This window comes from Hemicordylus capensis, chromosome 10 (assembly GCF_027244095.1).
Source record: "Hemicordylus capensis ecotype Gifberg chromosome 10, rHemCap1.1.pri, whole genome shotgun sequence".
NCBI classification, from domain to species: Eukaryota; Metazoa; Chordata; class Lepidosauria; order Squamata; family Cordylidae; genus Hemicordylus; species Hemicordylus capensis.
Window position 1 is genome coordinate 17049258 of NC_069666.1, and position 13225 is coordinate 17062482.

General features: G+C 44.5%; 1 protein-coding gene across 2 annotated transcripts in view; it reads left to right on the forward strand.

Moving 5' to 3' along the window:
* Positions 1-1547: 1547 nt before the first annotated feature.
* Positions 1548-13225, forward strand: part of BBS4 (Bardet-Biedl syndrome 4) — a 50614-nt gene continuing 38936 nt past the window's right edge. Inside the window, exons 1-2 of one of the 2 annotated variants that reach the window (XM_053272217.1) lie at positions 1548-1704; positions 7278-7329. In XM_053272217.1, the coding sequence (XP_053128192.1) occupies positions 1684-1704; positions 7278-7329 (73 nt within the window). In that variant the 5' untranslated portion in view covers positions 1548-1683. Of the gene's footprint in view, positions 1705-7276; positions 7330-13225 lie in introns of those variants that run through there. The other variant, XM_053272218.1, reaches the window with a different exon arrangement.

The window sequence follows — 13225 nt, forward strand, 5'->3', positions numbered from 1 at the left end:
ATATATCAAATTTGCATGCTAATAGTTTGGCAACACTTCAAAGAGTAAATACAGTTATCACAGTGTAATCTGTGCTAAGTCTGTACCTACTCTGATTCAAGAGATTTTGTGTGGGAGTTCAGTGGCAGAGCATCTGCTTTGTATGCAGAAGGTCCCAGGTTCAATCCCTGGCAGCATCTCCAACTAGGGCTAGGAAAGACACCCCCCCCCATCAAAACCTCCTGTCTGCCAGCAGTGCTATCCTTGGGATGGGGTGGAACTGGAGCACTACCCCAAGCCGTGGGCCCATTCCTGGCCCTCAACCAGCAGTGCAGAGATTCTAGCCTGGAATCTCTATCTGTCACCAGTCTCAGCCTGCAGCTGCACTTCCCAGGTGTGTGGCACACTACTACTGTTTATATACCACTTTTCAACAAAAGTTCTTAATGCAGTTTATATAGAAAACTAAAGATGGCTCCCTGTCCCCCCCAATCTAAAAAGAAACATACTGTCGATCCCAGCAGCAACTGTGCTGGGAACGGTTGCACTCTTCCTGCTAAACACGAGACTCACCACTGCAAAAGGTGCCTCTGCCCAGTCAGCAGATGCATAGTGTAACACCTGCTAGTGCACCATAGTCAAACATAAACACATCCAGCAGAATTTGGTGGCAGAATGGGCTGTACCCTTCAGCTTATTTGATTTAATACTAACTTCATTTCTATAGCTGCTGCCCCATAGCAATTGTTCTGGTGGTGGCTCATTTCCCAGACAATGAAATAGTAAAATAAAACACAAAAATTAAAAGCATGTTAAAACAAAGGCTACCATTAAGCATAAAATTCATTTCCTGCTCTGTCCCAGAGGAACATAGGAAGCTGCCATCTACTGAGTCAAACCATTGGTCCATCTAGCTCAATATTGTATGCACAGGCTAGCAGAGGCTTCTCCAAGGCAGGACTCTGGAGTCTCTCCCAGCCCTATCTTGGAGATCTAGGGAGGGAACTTGGAACCTAGATGCTCTTGCTAGAGCAACCCCATCCCCTAAACCAGGGCTGCTCAATTTCAGCCCTGCAGATGTTGGCCTACAACTCCCATAACCCCTGGCTACTGGTTGCTCTTATGTGAGTTGCCCAAAAACTGCTGGGATGGAGGGCTAAATTGCGCAGGCCTGCCCTACGGGAAATATCTTCCAGTGCTCACGTGTAGACCCTGCTCAGCAAAGGGGGAAACGTCTCAGTCTAGCGTTGTTTGCTGTGCTAAGCACTGAAAAACACCACCAGAGAATTACACCACGCTGTGGCTCGCCTCCCCACCCCCGCGTCTAAAGTAGTGCGATCCTGTCTATCCTCGGCCTCTGTACAGCAGGCTTCACTGGGTAAGCTCAACTGGGAAGCGGGGGTGGGTGGGGAGAGCGAGAGAGCGCGCGCTAAACGAGGGATTCCCTTTCGCCCAAGGCGGAAGAAGCAACAGAAAGCCACTCCTGCACACTTCAGGGCCGCCGCCCTCCCCGCCTCGCTCCCAACAGGCCTTGCGGCGGCCGGGACTTCCTCTCTCCCTGCGGGCGTGGTCGCCATGGCAACGAGACATCCGGGTCTCTGGCCCAGCGAGCGAGGATCTCTTCCGAGTCCTCTGGTCACCGTGGCAACGGGCAAGTTGTCGGGGCTGGCGGCGGCGGCGACGAGGACGAGCTGAGGAGGCGCGATGGGGGTGAAAGACCAGCCGGTGAGAGAGGGAGGCTTCGGCCTCGTCTCCTGGGTGGCGAAGTGGGTGTGGGCTGCCCTGCCCTGCCCTGCTTAGCTTAAGTATCCCTCGTCCTATTTCTGGATCTCCTCGCTAGGCTTCGGAGGAGGAGGAGGAGGCCGAGGCGGAGCAGGATTCCTCTACCCACTCTCACCCCGTTGGGTGCTAAAACCAGGTTTCCAATCCCTCTCTGTCTGGTGGGGCTCGAGGCGGTGGAGTGCTGCCTGCTTGCCTGGCTTGCGCCCCCCGCCCTGCTGCAACATGCAAGGGTGGCTCCCGTGGAAGCGGGGTATGGGTGGACAAGCGCTACCCCAGAAAAGTGCCCCCCACCCCCGGTGTTCCCTCCAACAGGAATTTCCAAATCTTGCTGACTCCAACTCCCATAATCCCCAGCCAAGGCCATTGCAGCTGGGGATGCTGGGAGTTGGAGTCAACAACACCTGGAAATCCTTACAGGGAACACAGTCTGTGTATCAGCCTTTCTTGTTTCCCCAGATGTCCTGACCCTAGGGGGATGCTGCGTTCTTTTTTTTTTCTTTTTTTTGGGGGGTATTTTTAATGCTGCTCATGCTGACTTAATTTTTTTTATTGTGTGTTGGTGTTTTAATTTATTTGTTATGGATTTTACTGTTCTGTAGTTTAATTGCTTATAACCAAAGTCATCACAATATAATCCTGGAGCCTGGGATTTGTCAAGCCCTGTTTTAGCCACTACACAATAGTAGTCATTTTAGAGTATTCAAAGTGCTACCCTAGAATTTTGGAGCAAGAGTGGGGGCGGGGACCTAAGAAATTGGGTTGATGACACTCGTGTACATGACCTTGTAATCTTTACAACTGTGTAATGTAGCTCAGTATTATCTCCATAGACCACTTTAAGTGGTGCAGTGGGGAAATGCTTGACTAACAAGCAGGAGGTTGCCGGTTTGAATCCCCGCTGATACTATTTTGGGCAGCAGTGATACAGGAAGATGCTGAAAGGCATCATCTCATACTGCGCGGGAGAAGGCAATGGTAAACCCTTCCTCTATTCTACCAAAGATAATCACAGGGCTCTGTGGGCGAAACTGACTCGACAGCACACTTTGCTTTATTATCTCCATATTGCACAGTTGGAGTGGCTGGTGGAACTGAGGCAGAGAGAAAGTGACTGGGCCATGGCCACCTCATAAGTTTTATAGCTGAGCTGGGATATGATTCTAAGTCTCCCCCTTTTAAGACACATTCATCAGATGCATCTAAGCTTACGCCGCAATAAATCTTTAATGTGCCACAAGACTGCTTCTAAAACGTAGAGTACACCATTTTAGCAGCTCCTTCAATTGGACACATTCTTAAAGTGGTTGAATTGTTGCTGTATTCCCATGAGCAATGTGAAAGTTAAGGGAGTCTGTATGGCACATTTCAGACAACCTTTACTTTTTGCATTGTATTGTGTAAAGGAGGACTTGAAGGAAATAAGAGAGGTAGCATCAAGCAGCTGTTCTAGGAGATAGTTTTAGGCATAAGGGACAGCAGAGGCAAAGTCGTTAATTATAAAGTCTGTGTGAATAAGAGACTCATGCTTCCTTAGTAGCTTGCTTCTGATAGTCTTGATGCTGGTAAACCACAGGCTGCAGAAAGGGGAAAATATTGAGAGCAGATTTCCTGAATTAAAAAGTCTTGTCTACCTTGAGGAAGCTTCTTGTGATCTCAGATTTTTAAATATATATTTTTCACTACTTCTCTTCAAAGGATATGAAATCTTTTGGTAATCACAGCTGAGTTCAGCTGGAATCTGGGTTCTTTATGGACACATTCCAGTATCTTTAATAGCTCTTTTAACAGTGGTTTCAGCTCAGCATGACACATTGGCGGTAAGATTATGAGATGCAAGCCAATAGGTTGCTTAGTTCTCTTTGACTATATTTGGTTGTACAATGGGAAAGTCAAGACATCTTTGCTGTGGTTGATTGTTACACTGGATTTTTCATCAAAGTGACATCTTGATTCAACTTTGCTCGATTTGTGGGCCAGGATATTGATTAAACTGAGGAAAAGACACACTTCTTAAAACTTAAGCAGTTTTAGGTTATCTGTGTCCTTGTTCTCAAGGATTCTCTGCTACCTGTTGCAGAAAGTAGTGTTTAAAAGCAGTGATTCTAAAATCTTGATATCTTAACATAAAGCTTTCCCTCCTGCACTTCTGTGGCATCTGATTCTGCCAACCCACCTTCTTCACCCTCTGCTGTCATCTTAATCAGATTATGTGTTCATCACCTTAGAAGTAAGAAGAAGATGTCTTATCTGATTAGAACAAAAATAAAATCACCATTATTGCCATCCTCCCAGAACCCAAGACCTTTGCCAGTCCTGTGGCCATTCCCCAGATAATTTAATAAGGTTTACTGTTAGCACTAGGTAGTTATATCTGTTTTAAATTTGTTAGTTACAGTGCATGAGACATAATTTAAGGATCTTTATTGCCAGAATAGGTCTGTTTACTGCTATGACTTCCTCTCATGTTTCAAAGGGTCTTTTGGAGACCTTTTGTGGTATAACAAGTGTGCAATTGTTTCCTTGAAGGAAGATGTTTGGCTTTCATGTAGCAAATGTTCAACACTTCCATGTTTGTGATGTTGCATTTTCCGGTAACTGAAACCACAGTGTATTGTTTCTGAGAATATACTTTCTCCATCTCCTAATCAGCTGCCATGGAAATCTGAAAATGTTTGCTGTGACTCTGTATTAATGTCACAGACATCTACTGTGTTATGACACGTAGGGCAACACGTGTACGCTGCAGGAACTTTACAGTAAGTGCTAACCTGGGCATGAACATGGGAGCAATACAAAGGGGAGACTGCAAGCTTCTCATGGACATTGATTGACTAACAATCAAAATATACATTTTCATTTGGGGAATCAATGTAACAGGTACCCTGATTGTAATACTAGCAAAACAAATTGTTAACATGAGGAATTTCAATAGACTCTTGCATATAACACAACTTTGAAAAGCAGAGTATTCAATAACACTCAGTGAAATAACCATAGAGTTTTAAAAGACACAACTCTTAGCAAGTCTCCATAGTCTTAAACTAGCCAATGTGGCAGTGCTACAGGTGAAACTTGGAAAATTAGAATATCGTGCAAAAGTCCATTAATTTCAGTAATGCAAATTAAAAGGTGAAACTGATATATGAGACAGACGCATTACATGCAAAGCGAGATAAGTCAAGCCTTAATTTGTTATAATTGTGATGATCATGGTGTACAGCTCATGAAAACCCCAAATCCACAATCTCAGAAAATTAGAATATTACATGGAACCAAGAAGACAAGGATTGAAGAAAAGAACAATATCGGACCTCTGAAAAGTATACAGTGTACTGTGCTTGACTGGCCAGCAAACTCACCTGACCTGACCCCATAGAGAATCTATGGGGCATTGCCAAGAGAAGGATGAGAGACATGAGACCAAACAATGCAGAATTGCTGAAGGCCGCTAATGAAGCATCCTGGTCTTCCATAATACCTCATCAGTGCCACAGGCTGATAGCATCCATGCCACGTTGCATTGAGGCAGTAATTGCTGCAAAAGGGGCCCAAACCAAGTACTGAATACATATGCATGCTTATACTTTTCAGAGGTCCGATATTGTTCTATTCTTCAATCCTTGTCTTCTTGGTTCCATGTAATATCCTAATTTTCTGAGATTGTGGATTTGGGGTTTTCATGAGCTGTACGCCATGATCATCACAATTATAACAAATTAAGGCTTGACTTATCTCGCTTTGCATGTAATGCGTCTGCCTCATATATCAGTTTCACCTTTTAAGTTGCATTACTGAAATTAATTGACTTTTGCACGATATTCTAATTTTCCAAGTTTCACCTGTACATTGGGATGGTTCTGAGACATGCAGAGGGTTACTTGACACAGGGGACAATGAATCGGAGAAAAGCTTACTTTGAGAAGGAAGGGATAGGCAAAATACATTCATGCAATGCAGTTGAACCAGCTCTTGTATGGCTTTTTGCTTTACACAGTGGCCGATAAGCCCAAGTGCATCCACACCACTGACCACCAATGTGTGCGTCATAGGCTCCTGGGAGTTCCCTGGGGTCCTGCTTTACTAGTAAGATAGAAAAGGGAATTGGAAGAAGAAGAAGGAAGGAAGTCTAAAATGAGCAGTTACAGGGAAGGGCTATATCTACCTGTCTAGCAGCTTTGCCTTATGTTGGAGAGGTGAGATGGGAGATTCTCCTGGCGAGGGGAAGCTGCAGGTGGCTAGATTCTTTGCTGGCAAGAAACTGAGGAGCACCAAAATAGAGTGATTTCAGATGGTGATTTTTAGTTCGGAAATCTTCAGCTTGAAAATCTCTGGGACTCATCCGCAAAAGATGCACTCTATCTGGGTTTGCCATGGGGTGGATGGTCGGGTTAGCAAGAGCTAGACAACCTCAATCATCAGGAACAGAACAGCATGAAGATGGGTGAATTCTGGATGGAGTTGTCTGGGAAGGTTCTGTATCAACCTATCTCCTGTAAGGTAAAGTGTGCCGTTGAATAGGTGCTGACTCCTGGTGCCCACAGAGCCCTGTGGTTTTCTTTGGTAGAATACAGGAGGGGTTTACCATTGCCATCTCCCACACAGTATGAGATGATGCCTTTCAGCATCTTCCTATATTGCTGCTGCCCGATATAGGTGTTTCTCATAATCTGAGAAACATAGCAGTAGGGATTCGAACCGGCAACCTCTGACTTGCTAGGCAAGTCATTTCCTCAGGTTTTTAATGTCCTGAAGACTGAGCTTTTGGGAACCAAGTTTGAGACTGTCCTTTTTTCATGCTGGGCTTTAGCGATCTATTGTCTGTTGAGGAGTTCAGATAAGCTGAATTGCCTGAGGGTAAAGCTGATTATGGTATGTTTTAAGCTGATTATGGTATGTTTTAAGCTGATCTCAAAGAGGGATTTGCAGAAGAGTCGAACTAACTTTGCTTGCAAAGCAAAGTTATAAAGAAGTCCCTTGGCACTCACACTTTCCCCAGTCTCCCAGTTTTAGTGGGAAGCAAAGCTGGCCTAGGTAGCTGTATTTGCCAAATGGGATGGGGGAAAGCCCCAGTGGTGATGTATCTTGCAGTCCCCATCAGAAAAGTTGAAATGTGTCCAGCTTTTTCTTATGCAGGTTCTGCCTCAAGCCATAACTTCAGCAGCCAGGCCAGGTGACAACTATTGCATACTAAAAGCCCTAGACATTGTACCAATGTCATCACTAACAATAATCCAGTTCTAAGTTATTTGGATTAATTAATATTGTTGCTTATAATAGATGTAATGCAATCAACTGACTTGAGGTGGCTTTTTTCTGCTAGAGAATCTGTTTCTTATTTTTAATGGGAATGTGTGTTTATCTGAACTAAGCTTTAGACAAACATTTTTAGTATCTGGTCAAGTGCAGACTCTTTGTATTTCATCTCTGGCTTTCTGTTAGTAATGGGTGTAGGGGTGACACTTTTGAATTAACTAATTCTGACATACTGTAACCACTTTCTTTTATTATGATTTTAGATTACCTCCTTCCCAGCAGTTACAGAACCTCCAAAACCTCGCTCAAGAAAAGGTTTGTTCTAGAATCTATGTATAACTCTTAGACAAAGTTGTCCTTAATGCAGCTGCAGGATAGCTTTTGAAGCCATCAGGACCAATCCAACTATCCCCTGCCCTCTCCATTCCCAGCACCTGAGTCATTGTGGCAAGCTCCCTCTGCTTCTATACTTCTTGTATGTAGAGTAAAGGCCTTGTATTCCCTTCAAAACTTTGCATTAACCACACATTTTGAGGAGTGTGCTGTATTTTCCATCACCCACGTGATTAAAGGAGGTGCTAAGCATCATTCAGAACTCTTGTAGTGCAACCCACACTGAGATGGGTTGGCAGAGGCATGCAGCCGGATTCAGAGCATGATGACTGCTTCACACCTTCACTGGTTTATCATCTGAACAAAGGTGAAGAGAGCCTGCTTCATCCAAAGCACAGCACCTCACTTGGGGTACAGTTCCCTCACCTTTTTAAATGGGCAAAGAAAAGCAGAGCTAAACTTTCTTTCCTGAAATTCCTGTGTGAGTATTCCAAAAGAAATTCAGAGTTAAAAATAAGCATCCTCACTCCTAAATAATTTAAAGCTAATAGAATAGAAATTTGCTTTTGCAAATTTGTACAGCCTAAATGGAGCAGTGGGAATTGTGGTGGCCAATATGCTTTGGAAATCCTGCAAGCAAAATTGCAAATGTTACTAGCCCTCCCACCTGTGTGTGCTTATGGTAGGAATTTATGGTCTAAAATGTAAAAGAAACCAACTTCTGTAAAACTTTTATGTGTTTAGTTGCTTTGAGGCAATTTCTGCTTGCCATAGAAGCTGCACAATGTCTGGTGTTGGGCATGCCCCACAAAAGATTAACCCAGGATTGAGAGCTGCTTCTTAGGATATATTTCAAGGACTGAGGATGATGCCTATTTACACATATTTCAATTTACACATATTTTCTAAAAAATATGTGTAAATATGTATTTGGATGGAGAAGTACATGCAGCCAACTCCCTGATTTTGTATTCTCTCCATTATTCTTTCATTGAAAAATGTGGCTTGGCTCACACTTGCTAGCATGCTCGGCTGTGTGTAGATTTTGTGCTCTCTCCTGGGTTGTGTGCTGGCTCATGTTGTGTCAGGCATGGTTCCTACCAGTGTTCCCTCTAAGAGAGATTCCCAGATGTTGTGCACTACAACTCCTAGGATCCCCAAGCAAGTGCCATTGCAGCTGGGGATTATGGGAGACATCTGGGAATCTCTCCTGGAATACTGGTCCCTATGTGGTGCCAAGATGGAGAAACACACAGGCAGAAGATAAAATAGATGGTATTTTAATCAAAGCAAGACAAAAAGATATAAGGCTTCTTATGTCCCTCTAAGCCAGGGCTGCTGCTCAACTTCAGCCCTCCTGCAGATGTTGGCCTACAATGCCCATAATCCCTGGCTATTGGCCGCTGTGGCTGGGCATTATGGGAGTTGTAGAGTGGGGTGGGGGCTAAGTTGAACAGGCCTGCTCTAAGCCAAAATTACCAGCGATCCTTTTGCCGTAGGGGACATGCTCCATAGGAACATAGGAAGCTACCATATACCGAGTCAGACCATTGGTCTATCTAGCTCAGTATTGTCTTCCCAGACTGGCAGCAGCTTCTCCAAGGTTGCAGGCAGGAGTCTCTTGCAGCCCTATCTTGGAGAACCCAGGGAGGTAACTTGGAACCTTCTCCCAGAGTGGCTCCATCCCCTAAGGGGAATATCGTATGGTGCTCACACATCAAGTCTCCCATTCATAGGCAGCCAGGGTGGACCCTGCTTAGCTAAGGGGACAAGTCATGTTTGCTACCACAAGACCAGCGGGGGTCCACGGCATCTGTACGCTGGTCCACAGTGACATCCAGCCAGCATTCTAAGAAAGCTATCTTTTTATAAAGGTAAAGTGTGCCATCAAGTTGATTTTGACTCCTGGTGCCCACAGAGCCCTGTGGTTTTCTTTGGTAGAATACAGGAGGGGTTTACCATTTCCTCCTCCCATGCAGTATGAGATGATGCCTCTCAGCACCTTCCTATATACATAAGCAAGTTATATAATCCAGGTTTCTTGCCTTACGTGTCTATAATGAGCAAAAAGCAGGTGCTTGATGAGCTACTATTTGTTGTGTGAAGCTTTTTATGGCAACTCTGATAAGAAGCTGCAGCCTCTGATAAGAAGCAGAGCTTGTTAAAATTGACCCACGGATGAACTTCTGAGACAAACACTAGAGCTTTCCACTCCTCGCAATACAATGGTCTTCCAGTGGGTACAACTGTCGCTATCAGTACAGCTTGATATAACAGTATGTGTAGCTGTGTGAGAAATGGCAGTGCTCAGAAGCTGCAGGAGAGGCAGTGGTCCTCGGTAGTGGAACTGGGGTGTTACAAGAATGCTCCTATTTTCATAAATGTTGGAGGGCTATGTCATCTAGAGCAATATGATAGCAATGCCATCATCGACAACACTTGAATCTTAGATCTGTGTAGCAGCGTAATTGGCTTTCACAGTATTATTTTAAAAGACTACTTTCAAAAATGCTTCAGTCTGAAAAAAAATTTGTATTCTTTTTCTGCTTGAAAAATTCTTCTTGAAAACTTAGGCAGGAAACATGTCCTTAATTTCCCCCCTTCCTTTTCCTGGCCTTGATATAATTGTAGGGTTGAAATCAGAGGCATCATTCTCCACAGCCCTTGAGGCAAAAGTCTGTGTGCCCCACTGTCCTGGAGGGCCCTGCCAGTGCCAGGCGTCTCCTTCCTGCACTGGAGAGTCTTCCCTGGCACACTGCCTTGGCAGCCCAGGGCAGCTTTGCCAGGGCCTGCAGGCAGGCTACTGCTCCTCCCCCCACCCGACCGTCAGCTTGTTTGATGGGTAGGCAGGGCTTCTGGAGGCAGAGCACTGTGCCTCCTTGCCTCCCTGGGAAGCTCTCCAGCAGCAGAGCTGGTGGCATTGAGGCCTGTGTTGCCCAGTGTACACACGCTGCCCTGCTGCTGTCTCCCCCCTTTGTATATTTCCAGAATGGTTTGGCATAGGGCTTTGAAAATGGGCACATATATAGGGCAGGTTGACAACCTTGGTGTATTGGATTTGAAGTGGATTGGCCAATTTAGTGATTTTTAATGAATTTTTGAATTCATTATACGTTTAGGTTTTTATTAAAAAATATCCTGTAACCAGCTTGTTTCAAGGCACAACATTACCCAAACTCCTGGAACTGAATCCCCACCCCCCACCTCACTGGACCATCAGTTCACCCCATCTAAAGGAATCTGCCCTTTGCCTTCATAAAAAAGAGTAAAGCACCCCACTTTTATGCCCAGCCTTTTAGATCTCAAGGAATGGCTTGGCATACGGCTTTGAAATTGGGCACAGGTGTAAGACAAGATGGCAGGACTCTGTATTTATTTTGAAGCAGATTGGTTCATCTGTTGATTTTTTTCAATTTAAAAAAACTTCAAAAAATTATTCAAGTGGCTTGTTTTATGGCAGAAAATTACAAAAACCTCTGGAACTGAAGCCTTCCCCCTCAACCATCTTCCACCCCCATGTGGAGAAAGCTGCCCTTTGCCTTCATAGAAAAAGATAAAGAACCCAATTTTCTGCCCCCAATTTTAGATCTCCTGGAATGGCTGGGCATAGGCTTTAAAATTGGGCACAGATGACAGACAGGATGACAGACAGGATGGCAGGACTTTTTTATTTCAAAGAAATTAGTCAATCCTGTGATTTTATTGAATTTCCCCCCTGCTGCAGTAAAGCTGCCAGAAAGTTACCTCTATAGCATATTTCACACCTAGTGAAAGTGGAACTTAACTATTAACATCCAAATAAAACAAACAGGTTTTTAAAAAACAAATGAACTGTGTTATTGTTATTTTTAAAAACAAATGAACTGTGTTATCCAGAAGGTCTGCGTGAGAACTGTGAAGCAAGGGGCATGTGTTTTAATTTTTTTATTCATTTTTTAATTTTTGAATTCATTGGTGTGATGCAACAAAAATTTGGCGTAGGGGTTAGGAAGCCGTGTGTGTGTACAGAAGAAGGAACAGACTTGTTTTCTGTTGCTTCTGAGGGCAGGAATAGAACCAATGGGTTGAAATTACCAGTGAGTGAGGAGGACCCCATAAGCCTATTAGGTCCAACTTCTAAAATAACCTCGCTACTCCTCTGGTTGAAAGGGACCTTAGAATTCTTCTAGCTCAGTTCCTGTCAGTGTAGGAAAGTGCTACAGCATCCCTGAGAGATGGCCATCCAGCCTCTTTTTGAAAACCCATTGAGCCCTTTTTCACAATCTGTGAGAAAGGGCTTGAGGGAGAGTGGGGAGGAAGCCTTGAAAAGCTTACCTCCCTGCAGACTGTGATTTTTGCTGGTCTGGGCATGGAGATCACGCGCCCAGACGTGCAGATGTCTTCTCTGGCAGCTCAGAGGGTCGGGGTGCCTGGATGTGTCACCCTGCCCCCCCCAGAACTCCCACAATGCACCGCAAGTGCCTGGTTCATTATGGGGATTCCCCTGACACCGGCTGCAAGCAGCCGGAGCTGGCAGACAATCAAGTCAATCTTAGTAGCACTAAGGGAGTGCTAGCTCCCGGGAAGACCCGAGTTCAAATCCCCATTCAGCCATGAAACTAGCTGGGTGACTCTGGGCCAGTCACTTCACTCTCAGCCTAACCTACTTCACAGGGTTGTTGTGAAAGAGAAACTCAAGTATGGAGTACTCTGGGCTCCTTGGAGGAAGAGCGGGATATAAATGTATAATAACAACAACAACAACAACCCGGCTTAAGAGGGTGGCGGGTTTGCCACTGAGGCACCACCAGGATTGGGCATGATCCCAGCAGTTCTCATGCGTGGAGAAGACCAAGCTTGGCTTCATTAGCCCAGTTTTGCCTGTGCGTGAGAACATCCTCATAGAGTTGCGTCTTCAGCTCTGTCTAGGTACCACTCTGGTATTAGAATTTTTTCTCTTTAATTTTTCAAGGGGTGGCAGCTTTGCAACCTAGACAGGCCCCACCTCAGAAATCTCATGTTTTGGAATGCACCCAACCTGATAATGCTAACCTTAATGCTGTTATGGCAAATATGTTGTCTCTTCCCCACTCCCCACCCCAACCAAACAGTGTTAAAATAAAGGGAGCCCTGCTCATTGAAGCAGCATGGGCTTAACATCAGCTGCTTAATTTTGCTGCTCTATTTTAAATGAATCGGGTATTCCTAAAATGCTTTCCAGGTTTTGAATTAAAAATGACTAGCTCCCAATTTCCTCTCCCCAAGTGTTCCATTTCAATCATTTTGTAGTAGCTGATAATACTGTACTGGAGAAGGCATTTTCCTCTCAGCGTGTTCTACCGGTCTTATGGAACATGACTGCAATTTATTTCCTTTTTGGTAGGAAAATCTTATTTGCAGCAGCAGGTTTTTTCTTGTTGATCAAGCCATGCTTGATTAGGTTTATGGAAGAAATACCTTCTGACTCATCTCTTCTGGTGATGAGGCTTTTGGCCAGATTTGTCATAGCTCTTTGATTGCAAAGTATCAGAACTCTAAATAGAATTAATCATTTGGCTTCTCTTTTGCTGAAAAGCAAAAGAATCGTGGAATATGGTCTTCTTCTTCTGCCTGACTGCCGTAATCTGAATTTCCTGCTGGATGAACACAAAGCGGATAGATGATAGAAAAGAGGAATATTCATGCAGAATATCTCCTATTGTCCTACTTTTCTTAGTCTACTAGTCCTTTCTACAGTTGCTTTACCAATTCCTCCCAAAACTTTATGCCCTGTGAGATTTACACATGCCAAGTCCCAACAGCAAAGGGAGGCTTAAAGGGAGGCTCTGGTTGACATTTATGCAATCTAGTAATATGCTGCTGCTCGAATCCTCAAAAACTATCTAAATCGGTGTTCTTC